Source organism: Embiotoca jacksoni, unplaced genomic scaffold (genome assembly GCF_022577435.1).
Source record: "Embiotoca jacksoni isolate LCO1_2020_lvr unplaced genomic scaffold, fEmbJac1.0.p SCAF_7, whole genome shotgun sequence".
Lineage (NCBI taxonomy): Eukaryota > Metazoa > Chordata > Actinopteri > Embiotocidae > Embiotoca > Embiotoca jacksoni.
This window is the reverse complement of record NW_027185425.1, coordinates 5,737,853-5,763,366: the sequence shown is the minus strand read 5'-3', so window position 1 is coordinate 5,763,366 and position 25,514 is coordinate 5,737,853. Positions and strand designations below refer to the sequence as shown.

Here is a 25,514-nt window from a genome sequence, read left to right as displayed (position 1 = left end):
ACAATAACTTCCACCCACTACTGTGTTCATCATTTGATTATCAGGTATTGACGCTGCTGATTTAGCACCAGCACTGCTCTCTACCTTACTCCAGTATTGCATCAGTACAGATATGAGGCAACAAATGAAACAGCGTTCATATTAAATCTATTGTATTGACTTGGCACATTTTTCCTGCTCCACACCAGCAATGTGCCCATCTAATTTACATGCAGATACATCGCAATATTTTTTTAGCAATCAATTTACAACCTGAGCAATACAGGGATATTAAAATATTGTCAATTTTAGCCAAATTCTTACTGGAAAGAGTGACACTTCGTTATAGCCAAATAAATGAACGTTTACACTGAAACCCTCTTTACAACCAAAGTTTAAGAGGAACCTCTAAAAATACACTCACAGCATGCTTCAGTTCAGGCATGCCAATTACTTACATCCATCTTCACATGAAATAACAACTCCACAGACTTGTCATGAGCGAAACTCCCCCAATGATCTGTTCCACATCACTGCAGAGCACATGAGTGACGTGCAATACTCCAGTTGAGCAGCACCCACAAGCTTTAGCATGAGCCATGTGACCCTGTTACAGTCCACTCTAAAGGGATTGCATCAGTGAAGTCCAGCTGATGTCAGACACTAAAGCTCCTGCTTTGGAGATTGAATAATATGATTAGATCCATTATGGCATTATATTATTATCATCTAACCATCCTTCCTGGCTGGGGCTAAAGGCAGACCACTATATCAAATGATACCTGACACTGAAAATACGGACACAATACGAGAGACTGGAGTTCTATTTATTTAAGCTACTTTACTCGTATTTTATTTATAATTGTTTCAGTAGTGGTTAGGAACTGCCAAACAGTGTGCATCTTTAAACAGTCAATACTCCAGACAAACTTTAATGTAAAGAACAACCTAACTGTGAGACCAGTACACTTTATCTTGTAGCCTTTATCCTGTACGCACACCTTCAAATTAGATGAAGACTGGTCAGGGCATGTACAACAAATAATCCAGGAAACCTGTCTTTCTGCTGTGCCATTTGTTTTAAAGATGTTCTGGCTAAATTTTGTGGGTCCGTTTTAAAAGGTGTACAGGATTTTGTGGTATCTAGAAGTGAAATTGCAGATTTCAACAAACCAAAAAAACCTCCCTTTCCAAGCGTGTAGGAGAATCTACAATGGCCATGAAACTGATAAAACATGTAAAAAAAATTTTAAAAAATTAAAAAAAAACCTGTATCTGGAGCCAGTGTTGGGTTAATCTGTTCTCCGTTACAGTAGAAACATGGTGTTGCAACATGGTGGGCTCGATGGGAGGCACCCACTCCCTACATAGATATGAGCAGCTCACGCAAAGGTAATGAAAACACGGATGACTCAAGTGGACAAGCCAAACCACTTGTGACTACACAGTAGAGGGGGGGTCAATCCAAACACACCATATGTTTCAGGTGATTACACACAAATGACAACATAACTATGAATATTATAGACCTTTTCTGCCAATAGATACCACTAAAATCACCCACGCTGAACCTTAATTATTGAAGTAAATAAAACGTGACAGGACACTGGTGACTGTTAAATTGGGAACATCTCCCATGCTGTGCCTTCACCTGAAAATTTCCCCTCGGGGATTAATAAAGTGTATAAAAAAATCAAATCAAGCAAATCTCTGTATGTTAAAGTAAACGTAGCGGTTACTTTTTTTTTTTTTACTTTTATCAAAACCTATGCAGACATTGTGATTTTGCTGGCAGAATTTCTGCTGCAGCAGATTCGTTACCATCTAAACATGTAATGCCGGGAAGATGGGAGGTGCCTTGTAAACAAAACAATTTCAAATACTGTTTACACAAGGAACTGGGTATGTAGTCTCTGTTCTACTTTTCTCTTTTTATTCAAATTAGATCGTGCAGATAACGTTTGCTTCCCTTCCTGTTGCATCCAAAGTTAAAGCAGACGCTCAAAACACCAGTCAGCAGTCAGCTGACAGCTCCAGCGTGGAGAGTTGTCGGTCCCCAAGTTAGCAACGTTATAAATACGACGACAAAAAAAAAAAAAAAAAAAAAAAAAAAAAAAAAAAAAAGGCTTAGCATCCAGAGGATGTTACCACTGGGTGGGAACTTCAGCTCGCCGAACCGTAGCGAAGGGGGATGTGATCACACAAAGACATCTCGTGGTTTTCTATGACAAAACGCGTTCACGAAGTGTTATCGCGCCGCCAAAGTTTCCGCCTAATGTCCGTTTCATGCAAACAAACTCAGCTGCACGGACACTGGTCTCTTGTGTACGTGGGGCTGCTGCAAACTCGCAGCATCGAAAAGGCGATTTTAAAACAGAAAAATCGACTGTTACCGTGCGCAAAATTCACTAGACTGGAATATACGTTTCCAAACCAGTCTTAAAATACACCTTGTAGGTAAACAAGCTCAGCTACAACGACAGTTTAGGGTTTGTGAGCTAAGTTGTTGCTAACTAGCTGTACGTCAGCTAAATGCTCTTTGTAAGCAACAAACAGATGTTTTAAATGTGTATTTGAAGAAAACTGTCTTTATTCGGCCCATTAAGCGTAATGTTTCCCCGTCTAGCTTCCGCGCTACGGTTCGCTTATTCACCTCCTCGCTGGTGCTGGAGTCGAAGCCCGCATCTCTCCGCCGACTGTGCTTATCCGCCACCCCGAGCAGGCGCAGCAGGGACGGGTCCTCGCTCAACGCCAGGCCGATGTTGACGGGCCTCGGCCCTCCGGCAGCCAGCTCGCCGTCGTCCGAGCCCAACCTTCCGCGTCGGGAGCGTTTGTCCGACCGCAGCCTGCTGCGAGCCGCGCACGGCCGGCCCGGGAAGCGAGCCCGGGCCGGCGTTTGGGCGTTCAAACCCGCGACGGTGGCGGGGGATGATAATCCGCCTCCCGATGCCGCCATTATTTACTACAACAACACGGACGGCGCGCAGGCGGAGGGTGACTGCAGCGGTATGAGAGGCAAGATGGACTGCTCCGAGGCAAAGGCGCGAGATAGAAAGAACCACAGGTGCATCATGGGAAAACGAACTTCTCTGGTGTAGAGCGCCCGCTGTTCGACATACCGGGCAACGTCGCTTCAATAGAGCCGCTTTCTTTCATCAGAAGTAAAAGTCCTACATTCAAAAGCAAATAACCAACAAAATGTACTTAAAGTGTTAAAAACGTTGCGCCATTTCAGCAGTGTTATGGTGTTATGTGCTATTTAAATCTATTCCAATGCAGCATATTTTAAGAACTGATGTGTTTTGCGTGTGTATTTCTGTGAAACGTAACTAATCACAAACTGGAAAGTAACGTAGTGGTGTAAAATAAGACAATATTATTATTATAAAATGGAAATACTCGAGGTGCAGCACTTGAGTAAGTACGCTTAGTTACTCACAACAATTGGAAAATACAGACAAATGCATTGACAGTCATTCTTGTCGATATTAATTCATGCGAGAGCTTAAACAATTTTGTGAATAAAGACAATAAATGTCCACGTGTTAGGTTAAATTTTCTCCCATATTTGTTGTACAGAATAGCAAGTGTTTGTGGGGTAGTATATACACAGTGTTCCAATATGAGTGGTTTACAATTAAGAGCTGTTAATGGGGAAAAAAAGTGTTATTATTCTTTAGAGAGCAAAATCACATTCTTCCATAAAATAATCAATACAAATAAAGGCCCAAAAACTATCTTTAAAACAATTTAAATCTACATCAGACAGAAATTAAAATGGAAAAAAAGTGCTTGACAACTTGTTTCTCATTCTCCCATTCACACTTTCACACAAAGTGACAAGGACACCACAGAAATCTAAGTATTGTTTAATGTAATGACTATCTACTTTTGGAAAGTGAAAAATAAGACCTCGAGACTACATATTTTAAGTGTAGAAGAGAATCTTCTAAATTGGCCCATTTATCAGATTATATTATGTTTAGGATTTACATTCTCTGTGCAATTATCACATTAATGAGGTTTCCTGAACATAAATTGATTCCGGTGAAGAACAAACATTCCCAGAATTAAGGGAGAACTCATTTGTTACTCTGCAGTGAATATAAAACAAATTATGTAGAATAGAGGTAATACGGACAGCAAAAAGGGCCTTGTAATATGACTTCATAATGGCCAAACAGTAAATAATAATTATGTACAGATAGTTTTATTCACAAGCGTACGGTGTTTTTTTTAAATGCAATGTAAAAAATGTGTCCCAGAAACAACCTCCGTACTTCAGTTGTGTTGCATAACCTTGCTTTGAAAAGTTTCACCCTGAAATATTCACATAAAAAAATCTTCCTACACTCGCTGACAATCATTTAGTAAAGTAGCAGTCTTTTCTCCGTATATTATCTCTTTTCTGCTACCTCCTCTGCCTCAGTGTGGGTGTCCTGGTGAGCCTTTAGGGCGCTCTCTCTCGCAAAGCTCTTCCCACCGGTGGGACAGGTGTATCCAGAGTTGTGAGCCTTCTCCACATGTGATTTGAGCTGCTCAGCCCGAGCAAAACTGTCATCACACTGTGTGCATATGTAAGCCTTGCGAGGGACGGGCCCATGCACCTCCTTCTTGTGTGCTCTCAGGGCTGCAACAGAAGGGAATACGAGATCACAAGTTGCTTCAGGACAGGGAATCTTGAGCTCAGTGGAGGAGGAGCCCTCTGTCAGAGAGTTATTGTATCCGTCTGCTTCCTCTTCTTGTTTTATCTTCTTGCTGTCAACTATCCATCCTTGATCTACATACTTGGGTTTTCGGCCACGCTTTTTGCCTTGTGGCTTAATCTCACAGTTTAGAGTATTAGCAAATCTCTCCTGGTGCTGCAGGAGCTCTTCTTCTGTCTGGAAACCACGACTACATTTGCAGCACTGGAAGGTGTTGATGTCATCAGCCACTACCGGGCGCTGTGGGTGCACTGCGATCCGATGGCTGCGAAGTCGTGAGGGACTGGGGAACAAAGCGCCGCAGTCCCTGCAGGGACACCGTCGTTCTATGCATTCATGTCGTCTGTGTTTGTTCAGCTGCAAGATATCAAACAGTTATCATGGACAGTAAACAAACTTTATTGTTCAGCTACAGCACAAAAAAATAAACAAAAACAGACTTCCACAAAACCTGCTGTTCCCTCACCTCAGTAAAGGTAAAGAAGCTTTTCCAGCAGTAAGGGCAGCGGAAGGCCTTCTCCTCACTGCTGTGGGTGGACTGGTGCTGACTGAGCTCGTCAGACGAGGAAAAGCTCTTGTCACACTTGTAGCAAGTGAAGAGTGTGTCACTCTGCAAAATGATGAGAAGAAAATTGGTTAAAAACATCCCAACTCAAGACTTTCTTCATTGAAGACAAGTGAACCAACTTACCCATCTCCATTTTTACCCAAAACAAAATGTACAAAAGGCTAAAAGTAAAATTCCATCCTTACATGAGCTTGACTGATACCCGATACATCAGCTCAGCCAAAAATGGCTTTTCAGAGATATCAAGTATATGAATGAAACTGCAAAATATAAATTCTTGAAATTCTTAAGATAATGTTCCCCTTACAGCTTGTCAAAGAGAGAGCAAGTTTTTCCGTTGTTAAATGTCCCATACACATAATCAATAATAATATGGAAAATAATTTAATTGTTTGTAATTTTTGGTTCCAGCTTGTCTAAATGTGACAATTTACTGCTTTTTGTTTTTCATAATCTGAAGTAAATATAATTGCATTTGGGACAATTTGCTCTAAATTCAAATGTAGTGAGCATTTAGGGAGGCTGTGGCTCAGACGGTAGAGTGGGTTAAACACTAATGCGGAAGGTTGGTGGTTCGATCCACATGCCTAAGTGTCCTTGAGCAAGACACTGAACCCTAAGTTGCTCCCGATGGTGTGAATGTGCTCCTGATGGCAGCACCTTGCATGGTGATCTGTCTCATTAGTGTGTGAATGGGAAAACTATGTTAAAGCGCTTTGAGACCGAAAGGTGATAAAGCGCTATACAAGTACAAACCATTTACCATTTCTACTCATATTTAAAAAAAACCAAAAAAGGTATCAACAAAATATTCTAAAGATGAATCCACAATGAAAACAGATTTCAATTACAGACACAACACTTGCACTTATTACCCAAATAATCACACTTGCATATGAATTACTGAGTTTGTATACTTAAGAGTTTTGGTATTTGTATTCTAAGTGTGGTTTTCCCTACCTGCTGAAGCTGCTGTTTGTACTGGTCCCGATGACTCTTCCTCATGTGTCTCTCCTTGGCCTTGGCGTCACAGAAAGTGATGAAGCACTGAAAACACTGCAGACTCTCGTGCTGATCTGCATCCCAATGAGATGACAGGTTGTTTGATGATTTGCTCAATATGAAAGGACTGATATAACTGCGGGGCAGCGTGAGATGGGACTTGGTCATAATTAGGTAAACACGGTCCCGTCATTTGTGAATATACTGTACATGAAAGCTTACAGGTCGGCAGGGGAGTGACCACGGGCTCAGCCTTGATCTCCGTTGAGGTGGGCCTCATTTCACTTCCAACAATGACTTGCTCTATCTTCATCATTTCCATGCTGATGATTTCACACACCACTCAGCCACATACAGCTGTAATATAAGAACGCACCATTACTGCAAACACACTGGATAAGAGTTACAACTGATTGTTATGTTAACCGGTGATGCTAAACCGACTGGAAGAAGAGGACTGCAGTGACAGGTCGGCGTTAAATTGACCCGCGCAAAAAGCATCGGTGTGTTTCAAGTAAATACATATTTGAGGAGAGAGTCTTATGCGCGTCAGAGCGATTGGATATGCAACAAATATAAACCAAACAGCTCACATCAGGCCTGAGCGAACTAGCTGACAGAAGGATGGAGGAGAAGGACGGTGGTTGACATACACGGCTACAAATGAAAGCGAGACGAGTGTCGTCACATATTTTAACAGTATTTTAATCTGTATTACCTCCTGCCTACTTAAGTGTCGTACCTAGGTACTTTAAAGCAACATACATGCGGGCAATTCCGAATAAGTTGGACTTCAGTCTTTGTAAACAATTCAAAATCATCCTTACCATTCGACGCGTCCACCGAAATGAAGCCACGGAGACTACGCCGCCCACGTCACGTGACACGGGAAAGGATGTTATCGCGAGATCAGGAAAATGCATATTAGCCGGGAATGTACCACTGCAGTGTTTGCAGAGGAGATTAGAATTCCACTGAACTCTCAACCGGGGAAATACTATGGTTTCTGTGGGTTTGAAAGGGAAAATAATAAGGCACTTTATCTATCTCAAAGCCGCAATCATTTTTTTGACTTTCGTCTTTTAATAATGTATATGAACATTTTGTGTATTTTGTGTTATGTTTCTAAGATAAAGTACATTGATAGTGGCATCCCAGGCCTCCATTGTTACCAATCTCAGTAGCTCAAAGGATTATAAAATTAGCACCCTAACCCTAAAACTAGCCATTGAAAAATATGAACAAAAGTATGATTGCTGGGAATGTCTTTTTACTTTTTTCTAAACATAAAAAATAAGAAAAAAAAACAACAAGTGAAATGCCACAAGGTACAAACATGAAAAAGTTAACATTTTACGGTTCATAGAATTTATTGGGAATTTCCTCCTACAAGGCAAACACATCAATGCAAAATTTGATGATGAGGTGATAAGACAGCACTTTTTTCTTTTTCTTTTTTTTTTAAATAATACATGAATGACACAAACACAGGTTTAAGGGCATATGAGGCAAAAATAATGACTTGAAGGAGTTGAAGGAGCCATTTAAGCCCTGGCCTGTTGGTGCTGCTGATATTCAGCAATTCGGCATTCCATCACAGGTCTAAAGTGCCTGATCAATCCCTGGGAAAACAAAGGAAGAGGAAATAAATGAGTTATCATGTTTGAATTAAAGCAGAAAAAGATGGGCGGGTTTGTAAAATAAACCAATAACACTATGTAATCACAAAAATATAAAAAAACATAGAAAGTTTAATTACTGGGGGAAAACTAAAGACACTTTGTTTATTCATATTTGGTACACTGATATTTAAAACAGGATGGGAATCTTAAAAGGATGGATTACATGTAAATGTGTGAGTTCTATTTTTAGTCTGAAAGTGTTCCTCTTGGACAGGATAGGTTTAAAATAGAGAAATTATATTTTTTTCTCTTCATGTATTTAGTTCTTTTTTTATTGAACAATTTTAACTAAAAAAGAGGAAAGAAATTTGAACATGTTTTGTTCCTGCATATGTTGTATAGTTTGTGAGTTTGCTGATTAAAAGCCACACCTAGCTGAATCTTGTGCAAGAAAAATAGCCCAACAATAAAGTCTACCTATATTAATTATGTTCCACTTTTGTTAAGACAGTGTAGAGAGGTTTTAATTAAAGTCAATAGTAGGACAAAACAATGGAAACGTCTTTCAGTGTCATGCTATGTTTCAGCAGTACCACAACCTGCAGCCCATCACATTACAACTCGCTGCAGACTAAGTAAATTGGTATCTCAGGGAGTTATTGGCAGCTTCCCAATAATTCTTTCAGTGATCCCTTCAGTGTGCAAACGCACGACAACAGCACTTATATTTACCTGCACAGGCCATGCCGCACCATCGCCCAGGGCACAAATAGTGTGTCCTTCAATCTGCTTACTGAGCTCCCAGATCATGTCGATCTCTGCTGACCGTGCATCACCACGCACAAAACGCCACATCATGTTATTCATCCAGTCCACTCCTGCAGAATAGACAAAATGGGGGGGAAAAAAACCAAAATCATATTTTGAAGTTTGTTAATGGTGTTTCAAGAAACTTCTTTATGAGACCTGATGTAGAGATATTAAGGCTGGCTCTGTAAATGCACAGAATAACACTGAGGCAGCGCTTACCTTCTCTGCATGGTGTGCACTGGCCACAACTCTCATGCTTGTAGAACTCGATCAGGCGGGCGATGGCTCTAATGATGTCAGTCTAAAAAAAATAACCAACCAATCACTGTAACAGACGTTTGATGATATCTATATGCATGATGAAATACGCTGAGAAACTTACAGATTTGTCCATGACGATAAGAGCAGCTGTGCCCAGCCCAGTCTGAGCTTGAATAAGTCCATCAAAGTCCATCAGCACCTCTTCACACACATTTTTGGGAATGAGGGGTGTCGAGGAGCCACCGGGGATTACAGCCAGCAGGTTATCCCAACCGCCACGAACGCCACCTACCAGACAGATGTTCGTTTCAATTAAGTTGAGAAAAAAAAACAAAAAAAACAAAAAAAACAGCACTTCGGTTGTGTCTACGCTAAACTGTCCTGATCTTTTTGGTCCATGATCCCCTTGGTGTGTGGAAATGCAGTAAGATGCATTGGGGTCTTCCTACAGCTTCAATTAATTATTTACGAGACAAATTTATTCACTCACTACTTTTTTTTTTGGGCAAAATGCCAAAACTCCTGACAGAACATCACAAACATTTCATAGTAAGCTGTGAGATCGAGACCTACGGTTTTATCAATAACTCAATAATAATGTGTCACATTCTTAGAGTGACATGTACCTGCATGTCTCTCGATGAGGTCCTTCAGAGGGACAGACATCTCCTCCTCTACAGTGCAGGGGTGGTTAACATGGCCGGAGATGTTGAAGAGCTTTGTGCCGGAGTTTCTCTCTCTGCCGAAGCCTAGAAACCAGGAGCCCCCACGACGACAGATGGTGGGCGCCACGGATACCGTCTCCACGTTGGCAACGGTTGTTGGGCAACCAAACACGCCTTTAACACAGCAGAGGGAGCGACGCTGACATTTGAGAATTGCTTTCGTTTGGCAATAATTACAAGAGTACTCCTCTGTAATCTGATAATTACTGTTATGTTGTAGAAAATATGGCCAGTGTGGGAATGCAGCAGGGGATACATGTTTTTGTATCCCACAGCTATAAAGCCCATCTGTGCACTGAAACTCACCAACATCAGCAGGAAAGGGGGGCTTCAGGCGGGGTTTCCCCTGCTTCCCCTCCAGGGACTCAATCAGAGCGGTCTCCTCTCCACAGATGTACGCTCCAGCTCCACGCATCACAAACACATCAAAGTCATAATCTGAGCCACATGCGTTCTTTCCGATCAGCCCAGCAGCGTAGGCCTCATTGATAGCCACCTGAGGACCAATAGGGAAAATATCATAATAAAGTCTGAACCTGAAAAAAGTCACTAGTTCTTATTCATTTTAAAGGTCTCATTTGTACCTATTTTGAAGTATGTTGTCTGTTATCACTCATATTTCTCTCATTTACCGCCATAAAAATGATTCAGATAGCTATGGGAATATACCAGTGGGGGAAAAAAATAAGGATTGAGGTTAAATAGTGGAACAAAACATGTATTGTAGTCATTGGGAGTCATTGTTTGAATATATCATACCTCAGGGGGAATTATCGAGGAATATAGGAAACATTAAAGATTCTATAAAAAAAAATACTGCATGTTAACAGTTCAATTAAACAACATTTTTCTTTGCGATGACATCAGCATTGTGCCATTCAAGGAACTGATCTTGGATTTAAGCCAAAAGTCAGAAACTTTTGCTTGTTTAAGAGAAATCTTTAAATTTTTTCAATGCTATGCTGCCAATTAATATGCAAATGTGTGCGGAAAGAAGCTTCAAAATCAAATCCGATTATCTACTCCATATGACGCACCTGCGGAGTAATGATGAAGTACAGTATGTCACTGAACAAATAATAAAATGGAAGGCTGACTTTAATCCACTACAGTTTCGTCTACAATACAACCTTTCAGTCAAACAATTTGCTTCAACCTGCATTTACTTATTTACTGAGTGTATTTAGACATGTTTACAGTGAAGTTTAAATCAAAGTATAGTGGGTGTTTTTCAACTATCTTTCTCCATGAATTGAGAAACGTACAATATCTTAAAACTATATTATGTCTAAGTTTCAATCTCAGGTCTCACTCAGTCCATTTTCACCTGCAGGTTGGACGACTCATTGTAGAACTCTCCTCTGATGTAGATGTAAGCAGCGCGCGCCCCCATGGCCCGGCCGGCAACCAGGCAGCCCTCCACCAGCTTGTGTGGGTCGTTCCGCATGATCTCCCTGTCCTTACAGGTGCCCGGTTCGCCCTCATCTGCATTCACCACCAGATACTTGGGCCTAAAATAAGGAATTACAAGGGTTTTAAATCATTTCATTTATCCTCAGAGCAGCCACAGAGGTGGATGAGTTCCAACAGTATTTTAAATTCTATTAAAGTGTTTGGCTCCAGAAAAGCTTCGAGGAACATTTTGACAACATGCCAGATTAATTCAGCAGTAGACAACTGAGGCTTTATAAGCAGCTGGTTTTAAAGTACACTATTACATTTCTGGCTTTCATGCCCTTAACAAATTGTTGCGACAATTTCTACTTGCTTCAGTGTTTAAAAATGTCACTGACGTTATCGGGGTTAGTCTGAGGCTTCGGCATCACTCATGTCCACAACATTTTCCATTCAACGAATGATTCCACAAACTCTCAGGGATCTCTGATTCATCTTCAATATCAATTAAATGGAAGGTCTTATATATTCCCATAAAGATCAAAAATGGAAATACTTCCAAACGATGAAACTAAATCAGTCAAAAACTGAAATGAAAATTAATGCACATCTGTAAGCGCTCTGCTTTCTATATGACTTTTTAGCTCCAGCCACATACAATAAAAATCAGTGGCATAAAACAAAAAACAGCAGAAAGATAAATATAAATCAATTCAGCATAATTAGATCTTAATGAATACATCTAAATGTCTTACAGGGATGGAACTGATAAAAACAAAAGTGCTACATTTGAGAAAAACTTCAAACATCAAGCAGTTTGAAATATAAAGATGTTAAAAGAAGACTAATAAATCTTTACCTTTTACCAAAATTTTCTTTTGTGAATGATAGTCAGTTATAGTCTTTAACATTAGTGTTTGGATTTATCACCTTCCAGATTTTCCAGATAACCATTAAAAGCACTTTAAATATTGTTTAAAGACTTGTGCCAATACTTTGGGGCAAGTGAAGTAAGACCCTTCAATGTTTTTAAGTTTAGTCATAACATTTTTTATTTTTTTTTACTTGTGTGTGTGTGTGTGTGTGTGTGTGTGTGTGTGTCTGTCTTCACACTGACCGGCCATCACTGGGTTTGTTCATGAAGCTCCACTTCATGCCGGTAGGGAAACCGGCTCCTCCTCTGCCCCGCAGACCAGAAACCTTGATCTCATTGATGATCCAGTCGACTCCCTTCAAAAGGATCTCCTTTGTTTTGTACCAGTCGCCACGCTTCAATGCCCCATTCAGCCTGAAGCACAAATAAGAATAGGTCAGGACTGTATTCTTTATTTTTGTTTTTACCTTCTCCTGCTGATCAAATCAACAGATATTATGTTTTAGATCACATGAGAATAACATCAGTGGTGTCACCTCCACTCATGACGACCATAAAGGTTTGTGAAAATTCTGTCCTCATCTGCCAGCGGACCAAATGTTGTTTTCTTGGGAGCACTCTGGAAAAATAAGGCAAAATGTTAAACTTATTGTTGGCTTTGAAATGATATTATTGTAGTTTTAACAAGACACAGTTCAGATACCTGTGCTGTGCTGTTGTATCGGGTGATAGCGGTCACGCCGCCTTGACTGACAGCAGCCGGGGCACGAGCCACCACGCTCACCACCGATCGAGACAAGGACAGCATCCTTCCTGTGGGGACAGGAGACCATAAACATAAAATGTTAAACTGAGGCTGCACAAGATAGTTTAGGCTACTTTAGATGAAGAAGAAATGTAAGTCATTTTTCAAACATAGCGTACGCAGGAAGACCGCAGTAACACAGGTACACAAAGCTATTGCTTATAATACAGTGTGATTATTTTCAAAATCACACATCATTTTAGACAATCGTTTTCAGGCAAAGATCAGCTGCTTGTGTTTTGACAACATTTAATATTTGCACATTAAAAACATTGAGGACACCCAAAAACATGTCTTTATATTGATGATATTTGAAACACTGAAGAGAACTGACTGTACTCACACACAATTTAGTTTCACAGAATAAAAATGTCAACAACAAAAAAAAAACATCTTATGGCATTTTAAAAGCCAAACAACTAATCGATTATTCGAGAAAGATATCGAGGGCTTCATCAATAATTAAAATAATCTTCAATGGCAGGCATTAAAAAGCTTTCTAAATAACCAAATAAGTATTTTGATGGCCCTGTAAGCTAAAAACAAAACATTCTGGCGTTTAATAAAGAAGCCAAACATCATGTTGTTATGTCAGAGTTAGTTGACGAAGGTGAGGTGAATGCCGACATGTTATCAAACGTCCAATGTCAAACAACAGTCCAGCGGGGGGTTGTTTCAGGCCAACAGACTAGTGGAGAAGTTTTATAATTGTGTCTCAATCTGAGCTCTTTTGCCTTGCTTACATGTGTTGATTGGAGTGTGCAGTACGCACACTGACCTCAATGCTCACGTAGCTGCTAAACTAAGTTAGCCTGCAGTTAACCTTGTGATGTCAGACTGAAAGCAGCAGATTCACGGGGCGACGTAAACAACCTCACGTTGACCAGATTGTGAATTCATATCGGATGACGAAAGAATGGAAATCAAACTCCAAATGAGGTGCTGTTAATCAACAAAACAATCGGTCCTCCTTACCTTCTCTCTGGGTCCAGAGTTTATGAAACACAGTCAGACCGGAAGTGGAGCGTCGAGCCCGGATGCGACCATGACGAACACCCGCTGCAGCGCCACGGAGGCTTATCGAAAAAAAACAACACACTTTCATAACGTCAGAAAGAGCTTTTGAAAGCTCCTTCAGTGTGTTTGCATATGTTCAAATCTAAAAATGTCCTCTAAAAGTTTGTAGAAAAAGACAGACTTAATGCACCGTTATGTATTCTCTACATACTTACTATTTGCAATAGTTAAAAGTAGCACTTTAGTCAAATAATGCTTTCATGTTTATAATATAATATAATATAATATAATATAATATAATATAATATAATATAATATAATATAATATAATATAATAACTAGTCGTTATTTTTTTACTGTTTATTAATCAAACCCTGTAATTATTAACTTTTATTTTGAAGGTCCTGGGCAGTGACCAGCCTACTTTTGCTTTCAGTACTAGTACACACAATATTAATAAAATAGTTAAATTTTCCAACAATACTGATTTATTTTTTTAAAGATCAAGTAGCTTTTTTTGTTTGTTTGTTTTACAATGCTGTCTTACAGTTTTGACTTGAGTAAGAGATTTTAACATGTCTTTCAGCAGAGGTGTGTGTGTCTGCGCTCACAATTACAAATGACATCTTTAAAAGCAATTACAAAGGCAAAAATAATTGTTTTATATTTATGCCTCAAAAGTAGAAACATTTATATTTACATGACATCATCAGTATGAGGTTTATTAGCTGGAGAGTCAGAATAAATAAAATGGATGTAAGCATTTTGCTTAAATTTGAACACATTAATGACATTTATGAACAAACCCAGTGATGGGCGCAGCTCTTTCCAAAAGGTAGTATTTTTCCTGTGTATCAAATGTACCAAAAACAGGTCATTTGAAATCTACCCGAGAACTAGTACTGGTACTCTTTGATGATCTAAATGTTAATCAGTGTCTGTAGAATAAAAATATGTCAAATCTTGTTGAATCAATTCTTTGTTGAAGCAAAGAGCAGAAAATAAATAGCTCATAAATGGTCTTTTCAGCTGCTAAAATTACTAATAACATTAATTGATGATTGTTGGTTACTGGCATGCCCTAGTGGAACACCTAAATGTAATGGAGACATCATTAATGTAATTAGATAATGTAATTTTATATATACAGTATACATGTATATACATATATATATATATATATATATATATATATATATATATATATATATATATATGTATAACCTCACTTAAGTTATCTGTCTACATTGTTTTGTTTACCAATAAGCAGTTCAAACTAACCATAGGCCTACACTTTTTTGCATAAATGTAATTCTACATTATAAATCACCTCCTCACATGTATCTACACTATAAGCACCTGGAAGTTTATTTTCATGAATGATTTTTTTTTTTCTAATAAATTGCCTGCATTTTAAGAGGACAATTATTGATAGTATGTGGAAAAAAATGACACCTGATAATACTTTATATTAAATTATAGAAATACATGGGTAGATTGGTCATATGTCATCTGCAGCTGCTGATTTTTGTCTTTTACATGTAAATAAACCTCTTCAAATGTGAGAACTGTGAAATTTGGTAATTTAATCAGTGATGTGTAACTGTGTGCACCCTGGCTCTCTACATTTGGAGGTATTGCATCACAGTTTATCTTCAGCATACATCTGTTCTAAACCCTCACTTCATGTAACCTGTAGGCCTGAGGGACCATTGGAATCGGAGCACAGAAAGCTGTATGATTGTATCACCAGCTGGTGCTCCTGTACGCTTTCAATATTCTGTATGACTGATGTGATGGATAATCAGACTGCAGTTTCAGGAAACATGCAGAACATTGAAAAGTACTCTTTAAGCAGTATTTACAGCGGGAAAATATTGTGACACTGGTTTAAAAAAAAAAAAGCTCACGTAACAAGAATACAGTGTAAATGAAATGTATGGTGACTCTAACATGAAGAATATACAAAGATCTAACACAAACATAAGCAGACAGATTATTGAGACTCAAGTTACAAAATGAAATTAATTGAAGGTAGAATATTTTCAATCAAGAGCAGCAATAATGTGTTAATACATAAATTGAGGGTCTCCATCTGGTTGTCCATGTGCACTAAAGTCAACAGCAATCAGTCAAATTTATAAAGAAAATTTCTTTTGTTCAGTCAAAAATTTACAAAAAAGGGCTCCACATTTCTGGGTGGAGAGTCTCTCTGTTGTTGCAAAGGGGGCGTCACTCTGTTGTGGGAGGCTCATAACTAGGTCTGCGTGAAACCCGGTCCAGTCGGTCCACAGCCACACTCTCAAACGCCCTCCTCATCAGAGGGTGCTCCTCCAGGACCTCGTTGAAACTGTTCACACTCAGGGAGTAGAGACGGCAGTAGGTGTCAGCGGTAACGGTGGCGGTGCGTCGTCCTTGAGTTAGCAGACAGATCTCTGAACCAAGAAAGAGAGAGTCAGTTTAGCATCAAAGCAATGGTTTGATATTTTAGAAAATACGCTATTCAGCTTTCTGTGAATAGTAAACACACATATGATTCTGCATGTGTGTGTATAGTGAACAGGAAGCTAAAGCATCTGATTTACTTTGCTTAGCATAAAGGCTGAAAACAGGAGGATACAGCTAGTCTGACTCTGTCCAAACAAAATACATCATCCAGCATGATACATCTTGTTTTTCAGAAGTACAAAATCCAAAAAGTAAAAATGAGAGGTTGTGGCTTCATGGGGATTCATTTTTGGTCAGCACTGTTACCATATGGTTGTCAGGAAACCAGCACAGACCAGTAACAAGCTGTCAGTCAGATTCCATTAGAAAATACCAGCCAGATGTGAGACAGCAATAAGCACATGTCCCAAAAGGTCCCGGTGATAACAACCATAATTGTTACTTTCAGCCCCAGTTCTAATGAAAATGGAATTGATACCGGGGCCCTTTAGAAAGTGGTATACTAAAAATTGTTGTGATGTGACTGTGCAAACAATTAGTTTGTGAAGGTTTGAGTCAGTGTCAAGTGATTTACCTCCAAAATACGCTCCATCGCTGAGCTTAATCTCCTTACTGCCACGTGGGACAACAGTGACGGTGCCGTGCTGGATAAAGTACATTTTGCGGCCCAGCGTTCCTTCTCGTATGATAAAGTCTGCAGGTTGGAAGACTTCGAAACGCAGCTTGGTCAGGATCACCGTCACAAAGTGAGGGTCAGTGTTGGCAAACAGTGGCATGTTGGCTACCAGCCCACGACAGTTATAGCTGACAATCTCCTGCATGGTGGGGAGACAGAGAAGATGGAAGACATTCAGTGAAAGGCCAAAGTGACACTTTTTGTACTGTCCATATTAATGCAGTTTATTCAACACAGACTGACAGGGATTTGTGCTGGTATGTTTATTGACTTCATCATGATTAAATAAACATATAGTTCCATTTTATTATAGTTTGTCGTCCAAGTTAATGAGTCTGAGCAAATTTCTCATTTAAGTTACTGTGTTGGACTGTGTTTTATGAGGAGTTTTGTAAAGTTAAAATATTTGAATGAACAATTCTGAACAAGACATGTGAAGACTGGCTTTAGACAATAGTGATGGGCATTTTTCACCATTTTCTGACAATTTATGGAACCAACTCTACATTGAATCTTATTTAAAATGATTGGCAGATAACTCAATAAAATGTTCCATATTGTGATATGCAATATATACTTTTTGGAAAAATTGTCTTTGAGCTGAAACAATTTGCCGATTAATTGATAAGTTGACAAAAACAGGGGCAAAAATTTTTTTTTAAAATAAATGATTCACTGTTTGATCCATTTTCACATTAATTATTTTTTTTTTTAAATAGATAAATAAAACTTCTACCGTATCCAATTGAGGATTTACTGCTTTTCTTTTATGAAATTGTAAACTGAATATCTTCAGGTTTTGGACTGTCAGTTGGACAAAACAAGAAATTTGAAGAGATCACCTTGGACTTTCCACTATTTTCCAACATCTCAGATCAGTCAATAGTAAAAATATTTATTAGTTGCTGGCTTTTTCTAAATTCAGCCTCATCGTCCACACCCATCCGTGAGGGCACATGTCAATAATAGAGAGACAACAAAAGAAAAGGTGAGAAACAGGAGGTCAGTGGTTTGATGAATAACGCACCTCCTTGAGTGGATCACTGAGCTCTCCAAGGATGCTGTCCTCGTCAAACATCTTGCCTTGGAATCGCTGCTCATAATAATCATGGATCCTCTGTCTTACATCCGCTGGCAGTTTATGGAAAGACATGTACTGCTCCACTTGCTTGTACTGGAAACAAAACACATGGCGATTTGACCTTCATGAGGGTCCAGTTGAAAGTCTCTAATATAATAATTAGTCACATTTTCTACCATGTGTTTGCTGAATTAGTCCAAAGCTCAATAATTATTCATTCTATTTGTTTTACAGGCTTTTTCTCCCATTTTAAGTGGATTACAGTCTCATTTGTGATGGGCATTAGCAAATAGTGATCCAAAACAAAGGTGCCACCATTTGTCTATTATCCGCTCTGCTTTATCTTGTGAAAATCCCCTAGCAAGGGTCACAGTAAGGCCACAAAATCCATTAGATAATACACATATTCTCTAGGCATTTGGCACAATATCCACAAATAAAGTACAAGCAAGCCTATGATATAAAAACATGGCTGTGATATTAAAACTTCAAAGCTGGAATCACATTAGCATCCACGTGAGGCTCCTGGGGTCACATTGTCCACAAACAACTGAAGCTGTGGGGGAAAAGCTTTGAGTTTGTTAAACCTTTCAAGCCAGGGCAGAGATGATTACCTTCTCTTGATACTGGCGATGTGATGCGTCCAAGGATTGGACGAGGTTGGTTGCATGGCCGAGGAACATTGCATAGCAGGTGGCCCCAATGACCATACTGGCCATGGTGAGCCAAACGTCACTCGTACCCTGTGGAGGGTGCGCACCGTATCCAATACACAGCATGTGACTCATGGCCATGAACAGGGAGTAGGAGTACTGTATGTGCCATGTAGCATTCTGAGAAGGATAGAATGAAAACAATGGGAGATTGATAGGCTACAGCAATGAAAAAAAATACTGTACAGGGCAATAATGGAAATTAGAAAGGCCGGAAAATGCATCTTTTTTGGTCTCATTTTATTTTCCTGGTTTCTATATTTCTGGAAATAGCTTTGTAATTTCAGTAGAGAGGAGAAAATAGAGACGGTTGCCAATTGTGTCACTGCGATTTAAAGGTTTGACATTATGGGAAACACACTAATTTGCTTTCTTGCCATGAGTTAGACAAGAGGACCAACACAGGAGACATATATCTCTGTTAAAGCTAGCCAGCAGCTGATTAGCTTCAGTGACTGACAGTTAGCTGGCTTTCTTTAGAGGTACAAATTTGAATTACATCCTTGCATTTGTAATGCATCTGCCAATTCTTCTTCCAAGACTTATAGAATATATTTAGTGTGACAACTTTGAATAAATTTGGCCAATAAAGCTGATTTTGATAGAAGACAGAGTTGTAGCCATGACAGTAGACACGGCATTTTTATAAGGTCAAAATGACCTTTGACCTTTCAACTTCTCATCAGTTTCCCCCTCGAGTTCAAGTGAAGGTTTGTGCCTGATTTAAAGAAATTCCTGAGCTATCGCATTCACAAGAATGGGAAAGACGTGCGGTCACAGTCATCTTGACTTTTGACCTTTGACCCCTAAAATGTCTCAGTTGAGAGCACGTGGGGTACAGAAAATGAAACAAATCGGTGAGCATGGCAGGAAGGCATTCCTAGATGTATGACAGTAATTGGGATGTTTGAAGTGTTGTCTTGCTGCTGAACGTTAGTTAATACGATCTCTGGTTTTGATTCTAATACATGAAAGTGTCTGCAAGTAAACAAAAAAGTGAATTTCTCAAAATGTTAGACTACTCCCTGAATATAAAATTTGAGTACATATGAATTTTTATGAAACTGTACTCACCACCATGTTGTTTTTATATACCCAGCAATCTGGAGGAAAGTCTTGCAGCATAGGCACCATGAACGTCATGCAGCCATCCCAGTGGCACAGCAGCAGCATCATGCCAATCAAGTTCACTATGCGCACCGCAGCACTGGCCAGATCATAAGTCATGTGGAAAATCTGAGAGAGGGAGAAGTGACAGGGAGCAAACAATATTTAACTGTTCCTGCTAACTGTCTGTTGTAAATCTTATTTCGGATCTGTGCTCTTTCCCTGCCCATCCTTTACCTCCTCCCACTGGTGGATGTAACGGATGAGGCGAGACAGTCGGAGAAGGCGCAGCAGACTGAGAATCTTGGTGAATCGCACGATGCGAAGTGCCCGAGCGGTGCGGTACACGTCAGATGAGTCGTGCAGAGACTCCAGGTCGACGATGAGAAAGATGTAGTCGACAGGGATGGAAGAGATGAAGTCCACCAAGAACCAGGTGCGGAGGTATTGTATGCGGATCTCCTTGGGGTTCAGGATGATTTGGCTGTCCTCTTCCAAGATGCCCGTGCGGAAGTTGAAAACCAGGTCCATGAGGAAGAGTGTGTCAGACAGGACATTGAAGGTGATCCAGGGCATGGTGTTCTGGTCCTCAAAGAAGGTGATTCCCCAGGGCAAAATCACCAGATTACTCATCATCAACAGGAGCATCACTATGTCCCAGTAAAACCTGGAAAGAACAGGTGGGGTGGAAAGCTGGGTTTAGCACCAAACATTTGACTATGACCTTTAACCTGCGCAGATTTACACTTGTATTTTGTTTTTATTTGCTTGATCAACTAAATTAAAAACGTTTTTTCAGCAGTATTAAACAAAGATGCAACTACATATTTCCACCCCGTGTGACAAAATCTTGTGTTTCTAACCAGAAAAGTTAACTCGAAAGTTGAGGTTTACAGTGCTTGAAGGTCTAAACAAACACTGAAAGGTGTGTAAGACCCAAATGTTCAATGACAAAAAAAAAATCAACTCAAAGCATGTAATCCCCTTCCTGTCCGCTAGAGAATAGCGTGTCAGTGTCACGGTTTTACCTGGCAAAGGTGTTCTGCTGACATGACGCCGCCTTTCGACAAAGGCGAAAGGCAGAAAGTGTTTAGATCCCTTCACTTTCTCACACTTTTTTGCATTATAGATTAAGGCCTTGAGGAAAACCTACTCGAGTGCCTGCAACCTGAGACTGAGGCTCCAGTTCACCTTTCAGCAAGGCGATGACCTGAAGTAAAGAGCCAAGACAACACTGGAGATGCTTCAGGACAGATCGGTCTGTCCTTTCAGGACAAATCTCTGTCTGTCCTTTAGAGGTTCAGCCAAAGTCCAGACTTCAAACTCACAGAACAACTGTGGAAAGACCTGAATACGGCAGCTCACAGACACTTGCTATACAATCTGACAAAGCTTGACAGGATCTGGCAAGAATAATGAGATAAACTGCCCAAATGCAGGTTTGCAAAGCCTGTAAAGACTTACAGTACCCACGGAGACTGGTTGCCAAACAGGCTTCTACACAGATCTGAATTAAGGGTCTGAATACTTTTGTAAATGAGAGATTTCTAAAGAAATTTTTATGGGTTATTGAGTCTAGATCATAGGGAAAAAAAACATGGATTTTATTAATTAAAAATTATCTTTATATTATAGAAAGTGCACAAAGTGAACAGAATTTAAGTACGAGATACTCAAATTCTGTTCACATAATGAATGGAGTTTTAGGGTCAGTGGTGTCAACCAAAGCATCTGTTTTGCTGTGAATAGCACTTACATAATATTCCCTCAATAGAGACAATGCTCTCTCATTTAAGGAAAGGTTGTTACTGATGGCCTCATTTACACCTGCCACATGTATTCTGTATCTAAAAACATCATCTGGATAAAGACATCCAGTCTTTGCATTTACTCCCTGGATTTGTCAACAAGATGGAGGCTTCCCAGGTCAAGGGATTATAATGCACTGTAAGAATGTCATTCATTTTTATATCACAACTTGTAGCTTTTCCTGGTCAGCTTTTTAACTAGCTAGCCACTGTTTTTCTCAAGGATGTGGTCACACTGCACAGACTGCATTTGCGCCCAGCTGAGATGCAGTCCCTATCTGGACCATCTCCCAATGTGGGCTAGTTGACCCAATTCCGGTAATTTTGTTGCATTTACAGCTTGCATGCACCGTTGCAGATCCAGATAAGGCATTGCATATTAAAAGTGGGTATAAATTGGATCCAAAAGCTACAGAATTTGAATTTGTCTTTACACACTGGGGGGTTTCTTTTCATGCAATTAATTCACATGCCAATATATTTTTTCTGACTTTTGTTTGTGTCATAAGGACTTTCACACAGAATGCGAATATTAGAGAGCAAAAAGATGCATTTATTTTTGGAAGGAGGTCAATTTTTCTGCTTTACCTGTATCTGTAATGCTGCTGTAGCGAAAAAATTTTCCCTTTGAGGGATTAATAAAGTAACTATCTATCTATCTATCTACAAGTAAAGGCAATCACAATGTATTGAAGTGGAAGAGACGTGTCATCACAACTCCTGTTCACCAGGTTGATTGTTTGTGTCTCTAGCCATTCAGTACCATCACCAAACAACGAGGCTACCAGGATAGTGAGTAGTTTAGATATAGTATGGTTGTTAGTGAGCAGGCAACAATGCCACAGCAGGTTTGTCTAACGTACCAAAACCTCCAATTTTTATCGAGTGAGGAGGAGCAGGACAAGATCTTCATCACTGGATGATGTTGAATCCATAATTTTTTTTTAAAGAATGAGCAGACACGAATCTATTTAAATATTTTTTGAACAACTGTCGCAAATTTGTATCACAGCCAGGATAAAGATTTTTGATGTGAAATACAATGTATTTGCAGGCGAGTAGTTTGCATCTTCGTGTAGTTTACTCATCATGCCTCGGGTGTGTAAAGGCCTTTAAAGCTGCAGAATCTGAAACATCTACCAAGACCAAGTGAAGTCATTCAGTAAGGAGGACAGTGTGCTGTAGAGGAAATGACCCATTTCAGAGTGACCCTTACTATCATAACAGCTTCAGTCACAAGAGGAACCCCTTCTATTAAAAATGCATGGTGTTTGCCTCCTCAGGCTCAATTCACTATGAAGAAAGCATTGAAGAAATTAAATCACTGCCACCACTGGAAATGTGCGGCCTGTGATGTGTGGCTGGAGCACTGAGGCCCGGACGTCCGTGCCGCTCACGTCTGCGCTCATCACTGTCTGCTTCATGTCATACACGTTCCATTTTCCTGCAGGTCTCCAGTGTCTCGTTATACACCACCGCTACACGGTTTGGATTTCCTTACAGATTGTTTCCATCAGCTGTCAATCACTTTGGGTCCCTCTGTCATTACCGAGGCGCAGTAAGAGAATATTACTCAGCCTATTTTTGATTACCGTCACCCTCCTGTGACTGCAATATTAACCCTGCGAGAAAACGACCTTTTTCCTTTAGCCAGTCAGAGCGGAGACACGGAACTGATTGATGGGCTCTTCAGTGCCAATCACGTTTATCCCGCCGTCAATCTCTCACATCCTCTGAGTCGACAGGCCGGTTTCATGCCTTATCATCATCACTTCTCATGTTACAGCAGATTAGTGTCTGTTTGCCGCTAATAACGCCGTCAAACATGAGCTGTTAACTTATAGGTGCAGCGTCGGTGTGAGGAAGAAAAGCAGAAAAGATCTGTAGTTCTTCTGCTATTCTTAAGAGTGAGAGTGGAACAATAATGTGCATGTGGTTCGAATGCATTTTATGCTGCGTCTGCATCCAGGAGTTGTTTTTTTTTAGCTTATTAGCTAGTTTAGTTTAGTTTAACTAAATTTATTTTGGAGGCCTACTTTTTTAAAGCGACAAAAAACTAAAATTATTTGGAAGATAGCCTAGGTTACATATTTCCTACTAAAATAAACAGCTATGTGCCATTTTTCTGCTGTTTTTGCCATGTTTCCTGCTCTTTCTGTCGGTCGGTCAACCACTTTTTCTACACTGCGATTATTTCATCAACCACTGGATGGATTGGAGCGACAAACAAATAATTTCTCTATTTATTTACAACAAAACACCTGCAAACTAAAGATGTTTCCATTGGCCTCAGCTGTACGTTGCATTTAGTGCTAATTAGCAAATATTAGCATGTAAGACAGTAAATGCTACCGCCACTAAACATGAGCATGTCTAACGTTACAGTTTTGAGCATCACCAACCAACTTCACTCAAATCAGTTTAGATCTACCATTCAAAAGGGAAACAACTATCTGACCTTAAACCTTAAGGACGGCTGGTCTAAAATGTGCTGTTTCAACTCATCCATTTTAAAAAGGGAAGGTTGAGCATAAGGTTTAAGGAAAGCAGGCCTCCAGTAATCCCCCCTCAGCTGTCTGTGTATTATTGCATAATAGAGCAAGATGGGAATTATAGGGATTCTTATGGGCAATAATCCCCATGCACGGCTTTATCCTCTCTGTCTGGCATAGGCCTGATGTTTAAACATTTTTTAAATTTGATGGCGGTTACTATTAGTGATTTCAGACAAATTGATTGGGCATCCTTGTTAAAATGCCGTTTGGCCCCAAAAGCCGAATGATGCGACAAATCGTCCAAAAGTGAAGCCAGAGCAGAGTAGGAAATTATTGGAGGTTTTTAAATTGGAGTACGCTGAGTATACAGGGTCAAAGAAGGCAGTTCTCCCTCCTTTTGGACAGGAAGGAAGACAGTCACCAGGGAGTGGTATCATTATTAATCCAGATGATCTTGTCCCATGTACTGTATCACTAATTAAATCCCTTCATCTTCTTATCATGTACTATATGACATCAGCTGTTGTAGTCTGTCCTTGGAAAAACTGGATGTGGGCGATCAGTGACAGGCTGTTTGGTGGGATGAAATCTAAATGCTTTCAAGGGAACTTCATAGACAACATTGATGAATTGGAGAGTCTTGTACTGGGACAATGACACAGACCCATTCTGCATTTCTGTCTGGACTAGCACAAATAATGTCACTAAAACTTCCCCACAAACAACACCGAGTTAAAGGTGTGGAAATTCTGACGATGACCGAAACTCATTATTACCTGAAGTCACTGTAGGGGTGGATGATCCACACTCCAAAGCTCTTCACCCTCGCCTGCTCAGCAGCAACACCCTTGTGGCTGCCAAAAACACGTAGGGAGAATTTGTTGACCCCGGGCTGCAGCATGGAGTCAAACTTCTTCTGGAAGTAGTTGGAATGGTCCGGAGATATCTCTTCGACGCCTCCATCGTCCTCTCCGATGGTGTCGTGCAGGCCATCAGGATCTGCCGTGTAGTCATCATTGTGAGTCTTAACCAGAGAGAAGAGCGTCTTGGTCACATCGGCTCTCTTGTCTGCCTTCAGAGAGGGGGTACCAGGGGGGCTCGTCCTCCATCTGGCGAAGCGGAGGTTGCTCCAGCTGCGGAACCTGGGCGTCTCCTGTTTGTGAGTTGGGCTTTCACTGATGCCTTTGTGGCCATCTATACTCCTGGAGGGGCTGCTCATCTTTTACACCAAGCACTTGAAACCGAGCAAAGCAGAGGGGGCTTCACTGTCCGTGTGATTTGGCTTGCTGGGGCCTGATTTTAAAGTTCACTTACTAAAAAAGTTTACTGCAGATGCCATTTTCCATTGGATTTTTCCTCTAATGTTAACTTACTTTATAATAATAACCAAAGTAACAAGATGGACAACTTTACAAAAGAACA

General features: G+C 40.1%; 4 protein-coding genes across 4 annotated transcripts in view; all 4 read right to left on the bottom strand.

The window, feature by feature from the left end:
* Window positions 1-2,991, bottom strand: part of kmt2ba (lysine (K)-specific methyltransferase 2Ba) — a 29,815-nt gene extending 26,824 nt beyond the window's left edge. Inside the window, exon 1 of the mRNA XM_069176968.1 lies at window positions 2,633-2,991. Coding sequence (XP_069033069.1) covers window positions 2,633-2,935 — 303 coding nt within the window. The 5' untranslated portion in view covers window positions 2,936-2,991. The remainder of the gene's footprint in view (window positions 1-2,632) is intronic.
* An 841-nt stretch (window positions 2,992-3,832) lies between these two features.
* Window positions 3,833-7,127, bottom strand: LOC138214480 (oocyte zinc finger protein XlCOF22-like). Its single transcript, XM_069176138.1, has 5 exons — window positions 7,083-7,127; window positions 6,478-6,612; window positions 6,214-6,329; window positions 5,152-5,295; window positions 3,833-5,042 (listed from the first exon to the last, which is right to left on the bottom strand). The coding sequence occupies exons 2-5, from the start codon at window positions 6,575-6,577 to the stop codon at window positions 4,377-4,379; spliced, it is 1,026 nt and encodes a 341-aa protein (XP_069032239.1). The 5' UTR covers window positions 6,578-6,612; window positions 7,083-7,127; the 3' UTR covers window positions 3,833-4,376.
* A 473-nt stretch (window positions 7,128-7,600) lies between these two features.
* On the bottom strand, window positions 7,601-13,771 carry ndufv1 (NADH:ubiquinone oxidoreductase core subunit V1). Its single transcript, XM_069176583.1, has 11 exons — window positions 13,723-13,771; window positions 12,646-12,755; window positions 12,479-12,561; window positions 12,186-12,356; window positions 11,001-11,184; window positions 9,980-10,169; window positions 9,575-9,787; window positions 9,070-9,236; window positions 8,907-8,988; window positions 8,610-8,755; window positions 7,601-7,877 (listed from the first exon to the last, which is right to left on the bottom strand). Exons 2-11 carry the CDS (start codon window positions 12,748-12,750, stop codon window positions 7,800-7,802), a joined length of 1,419 nt encoding a protein of 472 aa, XP_069032684.1. The 5' UTR covers window positions 12,751-12,755; window positions 13,723-13,771; the 3' UTR covers window positions 7,601-7,799.
* A 1,906-nt stretch (window positions 13,772-15,677) lies between these two features.
* Window positions 15,678-25,311, bottom strand: hcn3 (hyperpolarization activated cyclic nucleotide-gated potassium channel 3). The gene is made up of 7 exons (XM_069176474.1): window positions 24,869-25,311; window positions 20,027-20,456; window positions 19,757-19,918; window positions 18,584-18,802; window positions 17,916-18,062; window positions 16,787-17,027; window positions 15,678-16,199 (listed from the first exon to the last, which is right to left on the bottom strand). Exons 1-7 carry the CDS (start codon window positions 25,309-25,311, stop codon window positions 15,997-15,999), a joined length of 1,845 nt encoding a protein of 614 aa, XP_069032575.1. The 3' UTR covers window positions 15,678-15,996.
* Window positions 25,312-25,514: the final 203 nt, after the last annotated feature.